This window comes from Dermacentor andersoni, chromosome 1 (genome assembly GCF_023375885.2).
Source record: "Dermacentor andersoni chromosome 1, qqDerAnde1_hic_scaffold, whole genome shotgun sequence".
Classification (NCBI taxonomy): domain Eukaryota; kingdom Metazoa; phylum Arthropoda; class Arachnida; order Ixodida; family Ixodidae; genus Dermacentor; species Dermacentor andersoni.
Window position 1 is genome coordinate 98,018,076 of NC_092814.1, and position 23,426 is coordinate 98,041,501.

The 23,426-nt window shown below is 40.1% G+C and overlaps 1 protein-coding gene across 5 annotated transcripts in view; it reads left to right on the top strand.

Moving 5' to 3' along the window:
• LOC126545344 (carbonic anhydrase 1-like) overlaps positions 1 to 21,227 on the top strand; it is a 122,195-nt gene extending 100,968 nt beyond the window's left edge. For all 5 annotated transcript variants that reach the window (XM_055061825.2, XM_055061821.1, XM_055061822.1 and 2 more), the window contains 4 exons: positions 931 to 1,026; positions 3,901 to 4,015; positions 13,190 to 13,296; positions 19,592 to 21,227. In XM_055061825.2, the coding sequence (XP_054917800.1) occupies positions 931 to 1,026; positions 3,901 to 4,015; positions 13,190 to 13,296; positions 19,592 to 19,726 (453 nt within the window). In that variant the 3' untranslated portion in view covers positions 19,727 to 21,227. The remainder of the gene's footprint in view (positions 1 to 930; positions 1,027 to 3,900; positions 4,016 to 13,189; positions 13,297 to 19,591) is intronic.
• Positions 21,228 to 23,426: the final 2,199 nt, after the last annotated feature.

A 23,426-nucleotide genomic window follows, 5' to 3' on the forward strand; every position in this document is an offset into this window, starting at 1 on the left:
TCTACAATTTTCTAATTGACACTTTTCATCTAATTATAATATTTGAGAAGTTCATTAAATTATTAAGACTAATTATGTAATTAGGTAGAATTTAAAAAATTATTTGAGTATCTCCAAGCGACGGCGAACGTTATCTTGGTTCTGTCCAGCTACGAGGCATTCGCATATTTTTAAACTCTGGCTAAAGTTAGCTGAGACACCTGTATATCTCTGCTGATGTACAGTTTACTTACAGTGATAACAATCATATTTCTGGCTTCTATAAATTTATATGTTATAATAAGTAGATTGTTTATTTTGTTTTCTGTATGCATTCTACTTTCAGGCAGAACAAAGTAATGTGGTCATAAAATTTCACTTAGTGCAATTCTCCAAGTTTTAATTGCTTTGTTCCAGGAGTATAGCAAGGAATTTGTGGTGCCTACCAACTTAAGCCTGCTATTTCAACCCTTGTAAAATTCACTCACCTCCTTCTCCATCCTACTTTCTACCCTAGAGTGAGGCACATTTCATCAGCTCGTCATTTTTTGCGCGAATAATACGTACGAAGATTTTCAGTGTATTCTTCTTGATATGAGTGTTTACTTGTTCCCTTATGTTCACTTTTTCTTGTTGCTCAAATAAACACCCAGTCTTTCAGAAAAGTTCTCCCATTTCTGCATATTTCTTGGAATTGAGTCTCCACCTGTCAGCTTGTTCTCCTTGTGTGTGTGTGTGTGTGTGTGTGGGTGGGTGGGGCGGCTGTGCTTTAAATGGGGCAGCATGATCTGCCGATTGAAGATATCAAGAGGAATATCACTGTTACATGGTTCAAAGTATTTTAGCAGTAGAAAGAAATACTTTAATCAGTTGAATTTTTTCGAATAGTATAACATAAGCACTTAAGGCAGATTTTTTCTAATTGCACAGCCCTTTGTTTGTTTCACACAGCTGCATCTGGTGCACTACAATGTCGACATGTATAGCAGGGCATCAGAAGCTGCCTGTTCTGACAAGGGGTTGACTGTGCTGGCTGTTTTCTTCAAGGTAAGCATTTTGACGGGTGTTTACATTCCAGAAAAAAAATTGATTCGTCATACGTCTTTTACGAAATTACATTAACACGTCCCCTGTTGTGCGAAGCTGGACTCAAACCAGAACATCTTGCTGCTGGAAGCCACCTGCACTGTCTATATCTTTTTTAAAAAGGAGATAATTATGTTATGGACCTTAAACCCCTGGGGAACACATATTCATACCATTTATGCTAAATCATTGGTTGCTATATCCTAACGCCTTCTGTGTGCTTTAGTACTTGAAAATAAAAACAAGTATTATTACTGCATTTCTTAATAGTGTTTTGTCCTACTTTAACAATTTGGATAGCTGGAATATGCAGCTGCATTTGACAGTGGACTAGTCCACTGTCACCACTTAAAGCATAGCTTTTCGGACTTGCAGAAATTTTAGGAAGGTCCTTTGAAGCAAAAGCTGTTAAATGCATAAAGGTGGCAGAGTTTAACACACTTGAGGTAGTATTTACCAGTGCACATTGTGTGCTGACTGCTCGTTTAAAAAAAAAGGGAGAAGAAAGCGATTTTAAGTTTGTAATATTAACAGTTGTATTTTACATTAGCATGTCAAGTTAATAGATAAAAATGTTCAAGTGTCTGCATTCCTCCTTTAAGGGGACAGGGTAGGTCCTATTCTTGCCATGCATTTTAGGCTATGTTTGTGATCCTTTTTCTCGTGATCTGCTGGGGTCAGAACATTAAACTTGGTGGCATTGTAATCAGCAATGTTAGGCAGTGTTACTGAACCAGGATTATTTCTTTTTGAAGATTAGTTTTTTTGTTTTCGTTTTTTTACTGGACCCACCAAATTTTAGAGCCAAAATCTGCAGTAAATAGCCTGTAAACAAAAATCCCCTACAAGGATATCTATAATCCTGGTTCAGTAGACTTTCTGTAATGTTTGCTGAGTACCTGGAAAATATTTTCTCCCTAGCTCTTGTAGTTTCCGAAAAAAAGGGTCAAATACAGCAAAATTTGGTGTTTTGAGATAATTGGCTTTGAAGTGGAAGAAAGAGCTTTATTGCAATATGGGACTATAGAAACAAATTCTGGCGCATTTTTTCAATAGCCACCAGCCTGGTAGTCCCCTCCATCATCAACACTTCTTTTCTGTGCTAGCTGCCTTGTTTTCCAGGCCTCCTTAGTTACCAGTCGTGTAGCCCTCTCTGCAAAGTACAGTCGCCACCGGTCAACTTCGCGCAACCACTGGACTGTGAACCGTCCTGGAGAAACTCCGAATGACCTCAAAATGTCGGATCGAGCAATGCTTCGGTCATTAAAAGTTAGCACAGCATCCATTGTCGATATTTTCAGCGTCTTGAGGCCAAGAAAGACATTCTTCGGAACGCGCTCGCATACAACGTTGTTGAACGCCTCATTCGCGTTGCGAGTTTTTCCATGGAGACATTTCCGGAGAAGCTCAGGCTTTGAGAGCTGCTGAAACACCGGCGTTCCGCTTCGAGCGTTCCGCCGAGCGCGAAAGCTTCGATGCAGACGCTCACGTGGTGGCCGCGGCGCCCACTGCTGGATTGTGTTGCGGAGAGTTGGCGTCATTGAAGGTCGACTTATGCCGGTTTCCGTGGAAGATACGTTTTTTGAACCACTTTGGCTTCGTCATTGCATTACCGCTAAATAACCAGCACCAAAGAATAAATAAATTCGATTGTCCGCGAAAACACGCCAAAGCACAAGCAAAACGCTGCGCGTTGCGAGTAATCCAGCTGCGTCTTAGGATTCGTTTGGCTAAGTGAAATATGCTAGCTAGGTTTTCACTGTTGCCAGATGAGTGACAGCCATTCCACTAAACGTGACAAAAAATAGGCGGTGAAAAAAAAATTTTTTTTCAGTTTAGGAGAGGCAAAGATCCCGAGCATGTGTCAAAGGGGGCGTGGCTGGATGCCGCCTAGGTTTCGAAAAATGTTGATTTTGAGGTAAATATTTCGCGTGCGCGCAAATGAAACACTGGGTCATGTTAAGGAAAGAATAGAGATTTTAAATTACACAAAAACAAAAAATCAAATTTTTTCGGAAAATTTGCCTACCCTGTTCCCTTAATGTTCTAAGCCATACTGTCTTTTTTGATAAAGGCCAGTTTTGCTTTTGAGTGAGATGTGCACACAGGTCCATATGAGGGAGCTTGCTGAAGCCCCATATCAAAAAGTATACAGATACAAAAAATAAGATTTTCTCTGCATTGCACACCCTGCACCAAAATTTAAACATTTTTCAGTGCCCTTCCTAAAAGTTCGACACTACCACTGCCCTATCACAGAAAAATAAAGGTCAATTGGCCATTGCCTACAACAGCAGACTTGCCTTTACTTTTGTTGTGATAGGCTGTGCATTACATGCATACATAAATACATTGTGACAGTCTTTTTCTTTTTTCTCAGGAAAATTACTTTGCAACTAGGTAGTTTTGCTATGAATACAGTGCTTCATTAAAATAATTTTGTAGTGATGTTAGTCCTGGTAGTTCTAGCAGTAGTTTCTAGTAATGCTAGTATCTGCTACTGGCATTGTTCTGGTACTTGCATGCTGTACCATTAAAGTGTTGCAGCATCGCTGCATTTTTCCAAGCCAAATCAGTTGACTTTATTTCTGTTTGCTCACTTAGCTTAGGCTAGCATTGTTCTCTCTAGAAATAGCTAAGTGTACTTTTGACATACTCAGAATTAATGGTCTTTTAATCTGCTGCTACGCCATTTATTCTATTTTTCCTAAAATATGTAAGCAACTCTGACCTCAGGATCAGACCCATGGTTTTGCAGTACATTAGGCCTTCAATGTGTTATGCCTGCATGGGCATGAGTAACTGTTCCTTTCATCATTGACTAATTCATTGCAGGAAGGAAAGCAACACGAAGAGTTGAAAAAGATCACTGACTGTATGTCAAAAGTAATTTACAAGGGAATGAAATGCCCGCTGGACCAAGATATTGACATCAACTCATTGATTCCTGGTAAGAAAAGGTTGCATGTAGTAACAGTGTATATAGCAATTGTGTTGTTTACCTTAAAGGAGAACAAAATAAGGATAAAGTGAGGAACAATGAAATGAAGGTATCAAAATTGACTTTAAGTTATGTGTATATCAACCAATCAATTTAATTATTCTAGTTTTTACTGGAAGGTCTGTACTGTACTTGAACCTGCTGTTGTAAGGAATGTTCTGACCTTTTGAATAACAGATCAAAGGTATTTGGGTAAATACTCAATAATGTTTGAAATAATTTTGGTTGGAAACTTCACATTTCAGCAGTACTAGTATGGAGCATCCTTAATCTTCATTGAGCAACAGGCAGAGAAGGTGGCCCAGATATTGTATGTTGTACTGGTTTTACATGTGCTACTGCAATACACTGGGTGTTGAAGTGTCTGCACTAGTCTGCTAATGCTGGTCCCAAACCTTAAGTGAGCCCAAACAGCTTAAGAAGTTGAACTGCATAAACATTGTCATGCTGCTGCTAAAAAACATTGTTGCACCACCACTAGAAGTGAACAAATAGTGAGAATGAAAGTTTAAGCAAGACAACAATGGGAGCATGCTTTCACCACTGCCATAACAACCAAGGCAAGAACGTAATGCCACCAAAAACATTGTAGTATTAAATGTGTCATACTTCATCAACAGGTGCCACTACATCAACATTTGATGTAACATTTCAAGCATCACTTAATACGTGCATCTGGAGCTGTGTCGTGGTATTTCAAGTCACAAAGTGCACAAAGTTGCTAAGTGCTGCAATAACACGACTGTTGACATAAACAACTAGACAGGTGATACACAAGTGGAATGCACATGAAGTGAATATCTTAAAACATTTAATCTCGTGCATTGTGCACCCAAATATGGGAAGTGTTAACATAGATTCCCACATTGTGTGGGATCTGTGTAAATTTTCTTATGCACACAATCTGAAACTGAAACTTTAAGAAAAAATTACTGAACCAAAAGTAGCGCAAAGCTATGAAGGAAACCCATATACAGTACACGCCGCTTAAACGGAACTCTAAGGGAAAGAAAAATGTGGTCCGTTTATCTGAAGTTTCTTTTAACTGAAGGACACAATAATAACCAACAATCATTTTATTCGAAGAGCATCTGAGTGTTTGGATATTACTGTGGTGAAAAATGACTTTACCATGCTCTGCTTCTAGTATTGGTAGCTTCTTTAGTGCAACATTATGTTCATGTGCAAAAAAATTCCCAATTACTCTCCACAGTCCTCGCATTCAAAATAGTGCTGTAGACTTTCAACTGAATCTCTTGCTGTTACGTCTGGAACAGTAACGTGCAATGGAAAAGTAATACCTATGCCTTCATCAATAGACTCTGTCTTCGCCCCAACGGCACCGATTATATTTTCAACTGTCTCTTCAAAGCTGATAACAATGGCATCATCTCATGTCTCATTCCTGGTAGTGTGAATGAAGCAGTAGTGGCAGTTTGACTGCAAGATTCTACCTACTCTGGAGTGTTCTCTTCATGCTCAAGGATCATTATAGTGAGGTCCTCATGGTGGAAACACTGTTTCAACTTTGACATATTTAATTTGCATAAACTTTCCTGCAAAACTGCCTGATGCATTGGATTTTTTTTTGTTATAGCATCACCATTTGATATGTTTGGCATATTTTTCCTGTTTCATATGCCGATAATGTAGGTGGTGGTTCTGCTTAAGGTTCCATTTAACTTAAGTTCACTAAAAAATGGGTTCCGTTTCACCAAAGTTTGCAAACATTGAGCCCATGGGCAGCCAACCAAGGTTTTATCTGGCATTTATGTTTAAGCGAGTTTCGTTTATCCAGTATCACTGTGCTCGTTTCTCAGGGAAAAAGTGTCACATTAGAAGACAAAGCCTTAGTACTATCGCATCATAAATGAGCAATAGAGCATGTCACATTTATTTATTTATTTCATACTGTTAGCCTTCTCAGGCTCATACAGGAATGGGTAAGTTACACAGGTAGAAACAAAACGTATGCACAAAAATGAAATAAAACATTTATTAAACACCAACGTCGTTAGCAGTGTCGACACAGCAACATTTCAAGGAGAATGAGTGACATATTAATCATGCAAAAAAATAATGATGTACATATATACACACACTCATTATACGCACACATATATATTCACAGGGAAGGAAGCAACCACAACTCCGCCCATATGAAGGCATGAAAATTGGTATCTGCACAGTGAATGAAAGGTCAGATAGCTGTTTAAACAGTTTGGGAGCGACAACACTGTGAAAACAACTCAAGTTTAGCTGTGAACGCATCCATGGATAAGACGACCATGCACTCATGTGGTAGCTTGTTCCAGAGTTGTATGGTAGGTGGGAAAATAGAATATTTGAAAGTATCGCAGCTCTATAAAAACTGCAATATACATTTTCAATGGTTGATTCTCGTCGAGTGTTGTTAAGGTGGTTTGATGTAGTCATTTTTGTTGACAGCTATGTTGTCATGATAAAGGCGTTCTAAGAATTTCATAGATGCGATACATCAGTGACTTTCCACATTCTGTATGGCGGCGCGGTTGCACAGTCCAGTTACACTTTCACTTCTGGAGAAACAAAGCGAAGGGCCTTGTTTTGGATTACCCCTAGTACCCCTGTCACACGGCAGATCTAATGTAGTTTACATTCGTTCATAATGCCATTTGTTTGTTGTCACATGGTAAAAGGTAATGACATTCGTTGAAAATGACATTTCCAAACAATTGAGTTCGCCAAACTCATTCGCATTTGTTTTGGAACTGAATATGTATATTCGACACTCGGAGCCTACTGGTCAGCTTTGCAACCAGCACATGCTTTTTTGTTGTTTAACCAAAAATAACTATTGTTCTGTCGATTTTATTACCTAAATATTACTGTAATGATATTTAAGTGCATCTCAGTGTATAAATAGAGAAAGCTACTCTCAATCCAGTATCTCGATGGCCCTCTGGCTTTGGCTGTGGCGGTCATGTTTGTTGCACTGGAGCGTCAGCCACAGCCACTTCGATTGACTTGACGTAAATGCACGCATGTGTTTTCCTATGGCAAGCCCCAACGATGCGGGTATTAAGAGCCCACATGCACATCACAGCGACGAGGACATGCAACTGCCATTCTGATTCCTCTTCAGCAGAAGTAGTGGACTTCTTCAGCTTGGCTTGACTCAACTTGGCTGGCAGTGTCAAAATGTTACTGATCCAAAAGCACAATGTGAAAGGAAGGATCACATATTCCAATGGAATTTATCATATTGGAAAATAATTATTGGACAAAAGTGGTTTTGACGCTGTTTTTGACTCTTTTCTTTTTTACTATCATCGCTGTTGTCATTTTCAAATGACATTAGTTCTCACCGTGTGACAGCGTGCGGTGATAATGACATTAACCGTAACAAATGTCATTCATTGGAAATGGCATTGAATTTACTGTGTGACAGGGGTATAAATGTTTGGTCACATAAGCTTGATATGGACTCCAGAGTGTATGGCAGTATCTGAGGATTGGACACACGAGTGATTTGTAACTTGATAATTTAACATGCGGTGGTGCCATTGCTAGTTTTATATGAAGAAAGCCCAACTGTCTGAACATCTTTTGGCACATGTCTTTAATGTGTGTGTCTCATTTTAACGTCTTTTTTATTATTACTCCCAATTACCTATGATCCTGTGTTGATCCCATGATCAACTGATCCCATGATCAATTGATCCCATGATGTTATAAGGGAAGTCTAATGGCTTTTTTTGTGTATGTGTTATCGACATGCAAGAAGCCTTGCTTAAGTTTGCATCCACACCCCATTCCTAGCACCATGTGGCGATATTAAGCAAAAAGGAATTTAATTTTGATTGAGTTGCCCATGTTCGCACTGTTGTGTATATGACGCAGTCATCTGCGAAATGTTTCAGTGTTGCCTGGCTTAACATGGAAGCTGCATGACATTTGTTCATTTATGTATATTGAAAATAAAATGGAACCTAGCGCAGAACCCTGTGGAACGGCCAAAAAGACTTCCAAACATTTCAGATTCCGCCTCGCCTACATTAACATACTGCCTGCGGTTAGAAACATGCGTTCATTCATGATATCACTTTCTTCTATTCCGATGGCTCTAAGCTTGTTAACTTCTAATGCCCTGTCAAATGCCTTCAAAAAGTCGGTGAATATTGCACCAGCTTGAAGTCTATAAAGTTAATTACAGTCGCAAATTTGTGTGTTATTTCTAGAAGTTACGTCACAGTGGAAACACCTTTGGGGAAACTGTGTTGCTTGAAGTACAATTAGTTGTTTTCTTTAAGGTTGGCCATAATAGCTTTGTTGATAATATGTCCCATGTGCTTACAGCAACAGCTGGTTAGTGAAATGGGCCTGTAGGTGTTTACGCATAATTTGCTCTCACCTTTATGGATAGGGATAATTTTTGCACGCAGCCAGTCTTTTGGTAGGGTAGAGGTTTGAAGAGATGCTGTGAAAATTTTATAAATAAAAGGCGTTACTTGTTCCGCATAATGCATTTGGATCGTATTAGAAATGTCGGGTCTTGGAGATTTTGTAACATCCATTTGCAGCAGCAGGTTCAAAATTCCTGGTTCCATGAACTCTATTTGTGTCATTGTTAGTTGAGACGTTAAGCGCTTCCCTGCTCTCTAGGTACAGTAGAGCATGTTAAAACAGATTGAAAATACACGTTGAAGGCATTTGCGATTGTGGGTGTGTTGTCAGTAACTTCACCATCCTTTTTTAACTGGATAACAGAACTTTCAGGCCTGGAGAGATAGTGCCAAAATTTTTGCAGTTGTTGCATCATGAAAGTTGAAAAGTTGAAAAGAAGGTTAAGCAGGCAGATGCAATTGTTGCTTTTAGCTCACTGGTAAGTCTATGAATGTTGGCAGTATTGCCTTGGTTTCTGCACATATTGTATTTTCCTTTTTATGTGAATAATGTTATACATTATCCACAGCGATTTACATTTTGTATATTTTATTTTGATTTCGATAAAGTTTTCACAGAATGCAATGCCTTCCTTGAACTTCTTTGATTACCTACAGTTCTCTATCTCTCCGGAGTGAAGCAGTCTAGTAATGCTTCCAAGTAATCTATGACATTGACATAATCAGCTTTGTTGTAAATTTTAGCAGCCATGCGTATTCCATACGGCGAGCATCTGGTATTCATACCAGATGCTCGCGATGTGATTTAATATGCCATGTTCTACTGTTCTGACGGTAAATTATGCAAAACAAATGTAAGGTCCAGTGTTGAACTGCTTTGTCCTTGAATGCATGCAGGCTCTTTAACCAGTTGATTTAATGAAAGAGCTAAAGCTAATATTTAAAATAAGTTTGCAGCTTGAGGTGATTGCAAATATGTTCCAGTCGATTGAAGGAAGATTAATATCACCAGTAAGGACCACCTTGCTTCTTTCTTTGACCGTGCCAGAAAGGAAGTCTGAATTCATGTAAAGTAGCCAAGATCATTCGGTTTCCTGTAAATGCCTCCTATTAGTATTAAGGTGTGTTGCCCTGTTGTAGTGCACCAAACACTTTCATGGTTTGGGATGCTTTCCTCTGCACGAAAAGACAAATTTTGTTTGACTGCGATTGTAACACCACCCTCGCAACTTTTGCGATCAGATTGTAAAATTGAGTAACATGGTGGAATTATTTTTGAATCGTGAATACAGGAGTGTAGCCAGGTCTCAGTATAATGACGATAATTAAAGAGAGTATAGGAGCAATAGTTATTCAAGTTTGTCAACATTATTTACTATGCTTCATGCATTTAAGTATATCAAGGACAATTTATTTATTTTTTATTTATATATTCAAGGTGCTCACAGGCTACAATAAGGTTTAAACAATGTACAAACGCTGTACATAAACAATGGAAACGCTGTACGTAAATTCTCCATTATGGAAATGGAAGTTATACAGCACTTAGCGATAAAGGCCGTATCCAGTTTATACAATTCAGGTTACAGTAAGAAATTTGTAAATGTACAGATAATTCTACTTAAAACACGTTCACATGGCATATTTGCATAATCAATTCAATATCAACATTTAAAATGTGCAGTAACTCCTGTCTAAAAGTCACAGGATTAACAACATTAGCTATTGTGTCAGGAAGATTATTCCAATATTTAATAGCCTGTGGCAGGGCAGATGAATTAAACGCGCTAGTTTTGTCAAAGAGCGCGCTAGTTTTGTCAAAGAGGCATTGAAAGCTTTGTTCATTATGCAGACGTCTTGAAGAACGGAATGGAAAAGTTTAAGGAAAACGAATGCTCACTGTGAATTATCTTGTGCACTAAACAAGGTAGCGAAATAGTTGGAAATTTTTCTAAAAGCGGAAGTATTTGTGCTATCTTAATGTTTGTTACGCTAGAGTGTATGCTTTAATCTTTGACGATGAATCGAGCAGCTCGGTTCTGAATAGCTTCAAGGTCATTGATTAGATAAGTTTGGTAAGGTGACCAAATGGGTGCTGCATGTTCTAGTTGAGAGCGGACAAATGTTTGATAAGTTAGCTTGCCAGTAGTTTGAAGAGCATCGTAAAGATTACACTTCAGATAGCAGAGTGTTCGCAATGCTTTTTCTGTAATTGTGTTGATATGAGTTTACATACCATGAAAGAGTTGGTGTAAGATGGACGCCTAGATACTTATATGAGGATGTGCTGGAAAGAGAATGGTTATTAAGCATGTAGTTAAATGAAGAATTCATATGTTTATGACTAAACATAATCAACTTGCATTTATGTGTATTTAACATCAATTGCCATGAGGAACACCACTCAAGGTCTTGTTGAAGAGCAGTGTAGTCATAATGTGCTTGAATTTTTCTATGTACAACATGGTCGTCCGCATACAACCGAATTGTTGATGAAATACCTGAGCGAAGGTCATTTATGAAAGTGAGAAAAGTGGACCCAGCATGCTACCCTGAGGTACACCGGACGTAATGTTAGACGTATCAGAAGAGTGGTTGTCTATGACTGTGAACTGTTTATGGAATGACGAGAAGTTTCGAAGCCATCAGACGGTTAGGGAGTCAAGGTTAAGGCAAGATGGTTTGGCAAACAGACGTCCGTGCGCAACACTGTGAAATGCCTTTGAAAAAAATCTATGAATACAGAGTCAGTCTGGGAATTATCATCCATGCTTATGTGAAGGTCATTAGTAAATTAGTAAATTCAAGTAATTGTGTTTCACAGGAAAGACCCTTTTTAAATCCATGTTGGTTAGGAAAGAAGAAACAGTTTTTTTGTAAGTGTTGTGCAGTGTTAGATACAATTATGTGTTCAAGAAGTTTTCCAGAGACACTTGTTAGAGATATAGGATGGTAGTTGTTAACAGAACTTTTGTTACCAGATTTAAATAGCAATAACTTTACCGAGCTTTCAATCGTATGGTACCTCGACTGACGATAATGGTTGTTGAAAGATGCGGCAAAGGATAGCACTAGAAGGAATGACAGTGTTCTTTAATACCTTTGAGTTTGTACCGTCTATACCAGCGGACATGGCTACCTTAAGAATGGTAATTTAAGAGTGCTAATTAATCTGGAAATACCGTCGGGGGTTATGGTGATTGGCTCCATAAACGGGCAATCTACCTCTATCGGTGAAGGCATGTTAGAATGATCCTCCTGGGCAAGCATAGCAGAAAAGTGATTGTTAGACATTTGCACAGTCCTCTCAATTGATGGGGATGCGAGAATCGTCTTGCAGTGATATACTAGAAGTAGTAGTACACGGGGAGATAACTTTCCAAAACTTACTGGTGTTATTTTTAAGCAGTGATTGAAGGTCACATGATTTTCTTTTTTCCTTTCGAACGGTGCAACAGTAGGCTTTTTTGGCAACCAATGAAGGTATACATTAACATTGCCACACGCAAGTAACCTTAGGTTTACTGGCATCTGCACAACATGTTTCTTTGGGCAATACTCTTGAATTTTCCATCTCATCCTAACCATACAATTTGTCATTTACTTTGAGTATGTTGTAGACAAGAGTAGCTTTATCATCATTTTCTCTCTGTTTTGTATGATTGCCAAAGCATACTGTGTATGGTATCAACAGGTGCCAAGAGAGAGAGAGAAAAAACTTTATTTTCATGTTGGGTGGTGTGGTAGGAAGGCCCTCAGTCCAGAGCCTCGCTTGCGGCATTCTTCAAAGTGCAGCACTGATAAACGCCGCAAGGTACCGTTGGTTGTCGGCGCTGGCTGCTTCTGTCAGCCACCCGGCGTGGGGTTTAGGGGAAAGATTTGTAGGGACAGGCAGTGGAGATGGGGGTGGTCCACAGATGGGATATGTTCGGGTGTTGTTCGCCACAGTATCGGCGGGGTGGGGGATCTTCAGGTAAGAGGCCGCAGAGGAGGTGCATTTGCGCTGGTGTAGGGAGTGTTTCAGTCTGGGCCTTACGAATCAGTACACCCTGTTCACGGGTGAGCAGGTGCCAAGATATCGTCAGAAACAGATAAATGACTGTCTAAAACAGGTTTGAAGCACAGACATCTCTTCAGTGATATTATAAAAGCGCAAAATGACGGGTCGAATTCGGTTGCCTATGTTTTTTTTACCGCTACAGTGAAAATGCTTGATTGATTGAACATCCACACCGAGCTTGTCTTTTAGACTGTCATTAACAATTGCCTGCTTCTGATCAGTAGCAGTTTCACTATCTTGTTCTGTCAGCCTATAGATGAAAATATTAATACGGTGGCTTCAATTTTCCAGCTCGTCAAGTTTGTCGGTCAAGTACTTGACTTGCTGACATACGTCAACTTTCTCTTTGCACTTGTCCAGTTTTTCGCTGTGTTGTTTAAAAGTTGCAAATGATGCTTCAATTTCCACCATTCGAGGATTAGGTGAGCTGTTGAAGTTGGCAATTAAGCCCAAATTGTGTGTTTGCAACAGCTTAGGACAGTGCAAGGCATGAATTGTGATATTGCAAGCCTTGCTTTGCTTGTCCCTAATTGAGGTCTGAGCAGTAATTTAGATGTACAAGCTATATCAACAGCTTAGTTATCATGGCCATAACAATACTATTTTGTGGCCTAGTCTGTTCTGTATTTACTTGGTGCCTTGCTGCTGACACCTAAATTTAATTTTATCTGTTCCCAGCCAATGGTTCATATTGGACTTATGAAGGCTCCCTGACTACACCACCTTGTTATGAGAGCGTCACTTGGATTGTCTTCAAGGAACCCATTGAAGTGTCACGAGAACAGGTGAGGTTATCTTGTGCTTACTCTTTTTTTCTAGCTGCAAAGAAAGGGCTTGCATCATTGAAACATTGGCACAAGTTTTCGTATTTGATCTGATTTATTGAATTTTAAATATGCACCGTCCATAGTGTCCTGCATCACGTTTCTAAAATGTAAAGAAAACTGCCTAACTTCTAAAATATTAATTTACCAATCTTTCTGTCACAGCTTCCGCAAGTTGTCATTCTTCCTAAAAATGGTAAAGCATCAGCACAGAATGTATTGTTGCCATTTGAACCTGCATGCTTTATACTCTCACCAGTGTTATTACTGGAAAATCTTGCACTGAGGTTCTGTCAATTCAACTGCAGCAGGACATGAAAAATTGGCTAAACTTTTCCAAAGTTTGACTTGAAAGGAAGTCTCCAATAAGTGTGGTAACCTTTTCGTTTCTCGAACAAAAAGTCAAATCAAAGGTGGGCTGGATTAACTCATGTTTTATTAAGGCACAAGGTCCCTTTTCAGAGAATTTTATATCTTGGTATTGAAACTGATGGTGGGTAATTCCTCCATCAGTTTGCTTTATTTGCTTTATTCACAACATATAGCGAGCCAAAGTGGCCCATGTTGAGCATGCTGGCTTTAGTGCCGTGATGACTCGTTGTCGTTAACATTTGCTCTATTAAAAAACGAAAAGGCAATGGTTGCCACAAATGAAGGAAGGTTTACCTAGGCTTTTATTGTGGCAAGAACAGAGAACATGTTTTCTACATTGTTTTCTGGGACGCAAGAGAGAACAAACTGAACACTATTTGGGTTTGGGTGCTCAGACCAATTTTGTGTTTGTCCCCTGCAGTTAGTATTTAAAAGGGTTTAATCACCGTCAGCTGGCTAGCGGCAGTTCTTGCAACGGACAGTGCGCTGACCACTGCACCGACTTCTGCTTACGATGCTCCTCAATGGCTGCAGCAGGCATATGAAGCAGGGCCACATTCTTGAGGTTGCCGCTAAGTTGGGAGACCATCTCATGTGCCGACTGAATCAAGGCTGCGCTTCCAGACCTCAGGTTGTACAAGGAAGCTTGGTGCATAAGCAGTCCACCCGCACCGTCGCAGGCATTCTTCCCATGCGCGGTAGTGGAAAATATCCACCTCGCGGACATATACTTGGAGTAGCATAACTCATACAGTTGGTGCCTATCTTTAAAATGGCTCGCTGCCCCATCACTGATGTATGTTACATGACAATATATGGGTACTTTTTCATCTACCACTTCATGCTCCTAGGGGGTAGCACCTAGGGGGTAACACCTAGGGCATAGCACCTAGGGCGTAGCGGGCATGCGCTGCATCGTGATGCATGTCGTCACCTATGACAGCAAAGCTATGCGTTGCTTTCCTTATTGTGGCAACACAGGTGAAAATGGAGATTTGTTTCTTGTGTCAATGGTACGATTGTGTTTCACTTGAGAGAAGAACAGTAGAGTTTTTTACAAAATCAAAATGCAGAACAACACTTGCGCACTGCTCACACTTCTTTGCCTCATGAATAGCCACAGCTTGAGTGCAGCGTATGTATTCATGAGAAATCCATTTGGCCACCCATTTGCCAAGCACTTTCACAAAAAGGTTTGGAGACGATGTCTACTTGATCAGCTCACCGCTTTCCCAGACAGCATATGTGACCTCATCCTTGTTGACCATTCCCAGACTGGCGAAAGTGAGGCTTTCAACATACAAAGTGAGGCTTAACCTAACAAACAATCTGTGGTTGTGGAGCTACAAAGGCACAGTGCTTTCATGCCTTCCAATGAGATTTCCATGCTGGTTACATTCTCAAGCGCGGAGCCACAAAGGTTGGCATTAGCACAATAAACGCAAAGCTTTTGATGCGGTGCGAGCAGCACCCATTTTGGACGCAGGCTGTAAAACTTTGACAGGGCGATGGCACTTTTGGGGTGACCCGCTTTGAACATCTGGAACGTCTCGCATATAGAATGTCATAAACCGCTTTGAGACATACTCTCTCTGGCCGTATGTGATGACTGATACAACATCCTTCTTGTTTGGGCTCTGCCGAGAGCACCCAAGTTCGTACTTGGTGAAGTAGTCGAGCGCACCTTGTAGATCTATTAGGCTTAAGCTTGAGCTCGTGTACGGATAAGACTCTGACCACATTCCATGCTTCTCATGCGAATTTCGAGCCTTTCTGAGCATGTACATTGCGACAGCTGGGATTGCCTCTTGAATGCATTTATTTTCAACTTCTGGTGGCACGATTGTTAAGAGGAGTTGCTCTTGATAGGACCTTGAAGCCTTGTACACTTGCTTCAAGCTGTTTAACCAGCGAGTGCATGTACGACATTCTGTCACAGACGGCTCAGGTGTACTGACGCCTCCGTATGCAGCGCTCATAGTTGAGCATATCTTCGTCACCACGACACTTTCACTCTCAGCCCGTTTTCTCTTTCCGTAAGATCGTCTGCTGTGTTTGTGAATGGAAGATGGTGGCTTCAATGGTGAAACATCAAAGGAAAAGTGGACCTACCTGTTCATGTCATCAATCACTTCTTCTTCCTGAAGGAATGCCTTGTCTGCTTCATCGCGGGTGTCACTAGATGAAGACAGGATTTCATTGAGACGCGTAAAGCAGTGCTGGCAGACCTCATCAATGCCACGAATATCCTCAGCCTCTGGCAGTAGCTTCCGCAGGGAAGCAACATTCAAAATGTTTATGCAACGAAATTTTTTTTTTTTCTTAGCAATCTTCTTTTTGTGAACGCCTAAATAATCGGCACAGAATACTTGGACCGAGCTATGAGTCGCATGAACCACATGTATTGAACAGCTAGACCAAGTCTAAATGTTCCTACTGAACAGCACCGCATTCTTTCTGTTCCTTTTTCTGCGCTGCTGTCATGACTGAGCCTCCAGAAAGTCTCACGGTTTCGTGTTTTATGAACAAGGCTGTCTAAAGCTTTTTTCTGTGAAAACGTGTGGGCCACACGTTATCGAGCGCTGTCAAAACATAAATTAGGCAACTTCGGCAACCTTTGGCTCAGTCATGCTGCACTGCATTTTTTTCGGACAGCTGAAACACAGTGGTGAAGGTCAAGGTAAGACAGGAAGATGTTATCTGTGAGCGACGTGGAAAACGTGATAACAGGAAACGAAATCAAATGGCTTGGGAAATGACTCAAATCAATTTTTAGAAAGGCACAGCATGAGTTGCACGCGATGGTGCCAAAGAAGGTTTCAGTATCCATTGCACATATGGGATGGTGAACAGGCAGTGAAGCAGCACCTCCATAATAGCGCACCTGCTGATTCTGGAAGTGCTCCGTCGTTTACGGATTAGCCTGCCTTGGCGCCACTTACAGGTGATTTACTGTGCGCACCAGGCGGGTTTTGGCAAAGTCAGCCACAACATGCACTCGCAGTGTCTCGCATGCTGTTGACAAGTGAATAATGGAGGCGTAACTGCGATGCCCACAGAGGTTGTAGGCTGCAAACTCAGTACGCATTAGCACTTTAGCGGGTGGCAGCCCCCCACCTTTGTACACGCTAGACACAAATAAAATCTGACAATACATTTTTGTTGTAAACAAGCTGCCAGAGTGAAGTTCTGAAGCAGCAAAGAAATTAGACCTAGATTTGCTTACAATGCAAACTGATAGACAACCAGCAAAGGTACTGAAGCCAGCACACTCAACATGGGCCACTTTGGCCCATTATATTTTGTGAATAAAGCAAATGAGGAAACACATTATTGCACCCACATTTTGCCCGACATAAGCAGACTTCCATCCAAACTTTTTTTTTTTTAATTGTAACCAGTTTTTTTTAATTAGTTTTTTATTCAACTTTTCTTTTTCTTCTCTTGTGTTTCATGTAGGAAGATAATATTTTGCATAAATGTTGCTAAGGGAACCTTATGTTTGATACCTTTTTCAAGTTTCTGTGTGAAATTGGAAATATACCATGACGTATGAGTTACAAAATTTTTCTCATTTGGGCTATGTTTGGAATTTGTTTACATTTTTTTCGTTTGTGGAAAGCATAAAAAAATGCATGGAACTAATTTACTGCGAAGCATATTAAAATGAGCAGAAATGTTTTTCAACACACTGTTTTTAGTTTGCATATAATTTGGCTGTGAAATCGGAAGTTATTGTGGTAAGCAATAGGAGGACGCTCACGCTGCCACCTTCAAATATTTTTCTGGCTTGCTGGCAACGCCTTTCGGTAATAAAATTTTTGGTTCCGTTCAGTTTGAATATTCTTACATGGGGGGACATAAAAAAAAGCAAGCAAAACAAGAATATCAAGCGGACATGCATGTTTCATCTCTCGTGGAATCACCAATGGTGTGTATCTGGCTTTTAAAAGGGAGCCTAAAAGGCTGTACGAATGTTTTAGGTAAAAAAATTGTAAAAGTAATTGTTCACCAATCAAGAATGCCCCAATACCGCCATTACACAAACATCAATCACTTGACATTAAAGTGCAGAGATAGGAAATAATCTGGCAACAGCAGCCGTGTAAGCAGGCTGTGCTATAAAGCAAGATCTTTGCCCTGTGATAGGCACAAAGTCTTGAGAGTACCATAAGATGAAAAGTTCAGCCTGCGTGAAAAAGAATGAAAAAATAAATTAGTGGTTTTTAATGATCCTGGTTCATAGTACAAATTAATGTAAAAAAAAGAAATTGCCAAAGAAACTACTTTTCCTGCACAAAATGTTTCTATAATAAATATTCAAACTTAAAGGGGTACTTCCACACATGTAGAATAGTTAGAAAACCATAAAACTCATTTGGTTGAATTAGCAATCCTCATAGCTAAGGCCTTAACGTTACACCTATCATGGAAAGAAGAATGATAGGTGTAACCTTAAGGGATAAGAAAAGAGCAGATTGGGTGAGGGAACAAATGCGAGTTAATGACATCTTAGTTGAAATCAAAAAAAAAGAAATGGGCAAGGGCAGGACATGTAATGAGGAGGGAAGATAAGCGATGGTCATTAAGGGTTACGGAGTGGATTCCAAGGGAAGGGAAGTGTAGCAGAGGGCGGCAGAAAGTTAGGTGGGCGGATGAGATTAAGAAGTTTGCAGGGACAACATGACCACAATTAGTACATGACCGGGGTAGTTGGAGAAGTATGGAAGAGGCCTTTGCCCTGCAGTGGGCGTAACCAGGCTGATGATGATGATAGCTAAGGCCGCCTTCATCTCCTTTTATTGTGCATTTGTTGTGGGTGGCTGGTCAACTGGTGGACCACGACCTTTACACAGTGGTGGTCATGGCCATTGGGGAGGCATACTTAAATAATGTCAACCAGTTTGAAGCACTACTGAGCACTATGTGTTCTGTTTACACAAACACAGTTACCAGGAAAAAAATCTTAATGGGCAACCTATGCAACAATATCGCAAGGTGGCAGCAGTGTAAACAGATGCTTGAAGCAATATGGAGCTTGAATTCTCATGCAGTTTAGTTGCGCTAAATTAAACAAAAAAGAAGTGTAGAAGCTTTCTAGCTATCAGTACCAAATTCGTTTTAATTTTTGTTTTGCCATCGCATATTTACGTGATAGCCGAGCAGCCCCCGGTAATAAGTGCTATCTCTTGATAGCTAGACAAAGCCATGGACATCTATAACACCTTAGTGGCACGCAGCTGCATGAATCAGGCAAAATATAAAGTAAACTAAAGATTCTCAGTTTAAAAGTAACAATATAAAGGTAGCTCAATTGGTAGAGCATCACACGTGAAATGCGAAGGTTGTGGGATCGTTCCCCACCTGCAGCAAGTTGTTTTTTCATCCATTTTCATTTCCATTAATTTATCGTTTCTTTATTTTCATTTATTAAGCACAAGTAATTTGCCCTATGTTGTCCTTGGTGTCAGTATTTGTTGGCTTCTTATGATATGACTAATGAAAACAAGCCCCTCAGTTAACCCCCTTTCTTCTAGTTTCCTTCATCTTGTATCGTGCTGTTAAAGAAATATGCTGTTTGTCAATTAACTTGCACATGTAAAAATGCAATAGAGGGAAATGCTGATGATCACAAACTCTTGGTAGCTTGAAGCAATGTTAGTGCTGAATGGATTCTACATCATACTCCCATTGTGGCTTTTTTTTTTTTTTCGTAATTTGTCACGAGAACATATTTATAAAAAAAAAGTTTTAAACATAGGTCCTGATGTTTTAACCACACAAAACTCTTTTGTAGGCAGCTTTCACCTGCCTAGTCCAAGCATTCTCTGAACTTTTCTCACTTCTATCCCCTTCCCCATCCCTCGTCTTTCCTTCCATTTAGTTTGAAGCATTCCGCCAGCTGTTGTCTTACAAAGAAGGAGGAGGACCCCAGGTGCCTACCGATGGCCCAATCCTCAAGAACTTTCGACCTCCGCAGCCCCTCAATGGTCGTGTTGTGCGTGAACCCTCGGAATAAGCTCACCGTCAACATGGTTCTTCGCTGAGCAGCTTTTCTTTTCTTCACCAGCTTCACTCTACCTTAACTCTTTGATGCTGCCAGAATTTGTGCATCATATCTAGATTGTTGAATTAGCTTCGCTTTATGTAGCAGTAACACTGACTTTTTTTCTTTTTATGTTTTTAATAGTTGAAGAAAACTGGAAAATGCTGGGGTCTTTACACCTACCCCATGTCCCCAGAGGCACTCATTATGACTGCCAGAAGCGTCAATTTTGGTGTGGCTAGTTGGTGGGAAAAAAAAAAAAAAAAAAGAGGTCTTGCTGTGAGCTGTCTTGTCTCGCCTTGGAAGTGGTGGTATTGTGCACTGGTGAAACCATCATGTTGTGTTGTCTGTCTCCTGTTCAAATGTGTAATTAGGTAGTATGCCCACCAAAATCTAGTCAAAGTGGAAATATAGTCGAATACTGCTGTTTGACTGTAGCATGTACGCACTATTGCAGCTACGAAGCAGTGCTCTGTATTTGTTAATTGTTCTGCAGCGTCCAGCTTCAAAGTCTAGGAAAGCCTGATGGTGGCACAACAGCAATAATGAGTGCATTTTAAGGTGTTGATGTTAAGGTGTTTATGGGGGTTAAGCTAATTGCCTGTGTGCCCAACTTGCAGTTAATAAGCTCACTGATGGTAACATAACTAAGCTGGGCCTGTACATTCATGTCTTCCACCTAGTAGCTCTTGTAGGCATGTTATGCATGCACTTCTGGTCCGTGGGGTTGACTAGTTGCAGGTAAAAAGAAAAATAACATCATGCACATTGAACTTCTTTTGTTATTGCATTTGCTTTCCTCTGAAATGTGCCGTTTGGACATATGCAGTACAAGCTGCACATCTGTATGCAAAACCTTTTGGCACAATTATGTACTATATTGTTTGTCACATCTTCAGAGGTTCTATGCATATTTTTATATGTGTATATATGTATAGATATATATGTATCCTTTTATCAAAAATGAACATTGGCAGAGAATCGTCATCAAAAAAAGAGCAGTGATCAAGTTTTGCATGAATTACATGAACTTGTACATAAACAGTTGTAGTGAATGTTATAGCCTTTAGCGTAGGTTCATGTCTTTCAGGAACCATAGTACAAGGCTGCATTTACATGTTCAGCAAGAAATCGCACGGCATCGAACTACTGGTATAAGTGTTGCCCATTTTAGAGTCTAGTATACCAATAAGCAGTGCATAGAGCAGAATGTCTATCATGTCTTGCAGTAGCTGGCAATGTGCAGGAAGAAAAAAAAATTTTCTTGTAGAATTGTGTGCACTTTCATTTATTTTATGCTCTCTGTACTGCTTCTTTTATGAATGCAGCATACTGCCATCTTGGTACAGGTGACAATGACAGCATACTGCAGACTTTTTTTTCTAACCATGTGCCTTTATTGAATAGCAAGAAGTATTTTATGCAGTTGCCTGTTGAGTTTCTAATAAAATCTTGTTGCAATGCAGGTTGCTCATGTACGTGTATGTTTGCATTCTCCCTCCACACCACCCCTTCACCACTTTATATGATTGCTTTATCTTCAGGTAACTGTGTGTGGAATTGTGGGGGTTTTGAAATAAATTTACTCCACTTTTACAGCATGTTTTACACAGCATGGCCTGTAATCAGTGAATCCATGTGCAAGGGAAGTGTGATTTTGTTTCCTTTACACGCACACAAAATAAGGACGCTCATAGAGTGCTGGAAAAATTTGTTTGCCAATTTTTGTAAATTCACTTACATGGGACAGCATGTCAGTTCCCTTTATAAGAGATAACCGTCAGTGAGACAGGCCTTACTTTGTATGCAACTTGTGCATCTCGATAAACCAACTAGCTCCACAGCAACCACTAACACACAGCTTTTACTGTAGTAAAGGGATAGGTATGGTATAGAAATCCAGTTTTATGGTTTCACTGCAGAATAGGGGACAGAACAAAACCAGGGCCTGGAGTTTGCCTTATCTGGAAATATGGGATTAAGCAGTCACACAATTTGGAGGCTGAGGAAGAGATGTAGTTATGTGAAATTGCAGGCTTTATTATATGTGCTCAGCTTTGTATTCAGCCAACACTTTCGTGTAAATGTTTCGTGTAAACAAGAATGTAGCTAAAGGCCAAATTACTCTAGAGGTGGGCAAATATCAACTTTTTCGAATATGAATAACATATCGGATGTCGAACAGTCAAGAAAGGATGCATTTATTTACAGTAGGAATATTCGAGAATAATGAGGTACCACATGTATACTTACTAAAGAAAAAGAAAAAAAGACTGCTATCTATAGAGACAATTAGGATCAGTTCAAAACACAAGCTTAGTAATTTTCATGAAACTGGATGAATAGCCCCTCAACGTATTTAGAACCTGGTTGCAAACAAGGTTTCCGAATATGAATGGCTGCTGTATGACTAGCTTTCTGAAAACGATAAATAAATGGTTGTCAAAAAAATTGGAAGCTGTGCAAAAAAAAATTGAAAAGATGCTGAAGGACTTATATGCTGTAGGTGCATGTAATAGGATCCATTGCCAGAAAACCATCCCTAGTTGTCACCTAAAAGATAAAACTTGACTGCTAAAAAGGCTGAATGACAGATTACATGCAAAAATTACCGTTAGTCATGCAGGCTTCCTCCACAAAACCAAGCATCTATTGCAGATTTTGTTTTTGCATTGCTTCTCATTGTTTCGCTTCTGATAATTTGCAATACCTTGTTCAGCAAATGGAGAACAGTAACCACGCTTTAACAGTCAGTGCTTGCAAAATGTTTGGTTAGCTTTTAATATTTGAAAATACCGAATCGTTAATTTTCAAGTACGAATGCAAATTGTTAATGTGTAATATTCTATTCATATTCAAAACTTCAAATATTCTCCCACTCCTACTAAATAATTGTCCAACATCAATAGCCTCCTCAATGCATCCACGACTTCACAGTATGTCAAGCATGTCAAGTACTTGGTATTAGGGTCAGTGAGTCGTCGTAGTGGCCCAATGTTCTTGCCCTCCTTTAGTACACTAGGCTTCCCAGGCCCAGTGTAATTGTATCAAGACTGAATAGCCATTTGGGGAGCATTCAAATGAGAGAAGTCGATGTCATTCTGTCTCGGCTGATCGCTTAGCCCTCTACCATGTTGCACCTCTTGGCCGCACTAAAGCCCCTCTATACACGTTTCCACAGAGTGGCAGTGGTGTGTGGTTGGACAGGCTTTAGCCAGCACCATCTTCACCTGCCACAGGCACTGAGAAAGTTATCGCCAGCAGGCAGTCTCCGGTTACCCTGCATCATGTGACCAGCCATGTGATCAGCAGCCAACTGGAGCTGTTGCACAGCCACTACCAGTTGCACCTGCTTCACATAATCGGGAACATGAACAGCAAGTAGTCGGAAGGGCAGCACCATATTCTTTTACAATATTAACAAAGATAAATCTGGCACAACTATTTATGCAAGTGTTTTAAATGGTTCTACGACATCATGAACATTTCAGCATATGGAAGGTTCAGATTGTCTTAAATGTGGCTTGGCCTAAGGAATGGCAATGGCTGCAAATAAAGCTTTTATGGAATAATGTCTCAGTGAAAACACACAGTTCTCCTATGGTACGCCTTTCATTTATCATTGCTCACTAGTAAACATAGAAAACATACAATTTGGACTGGCACACAATGC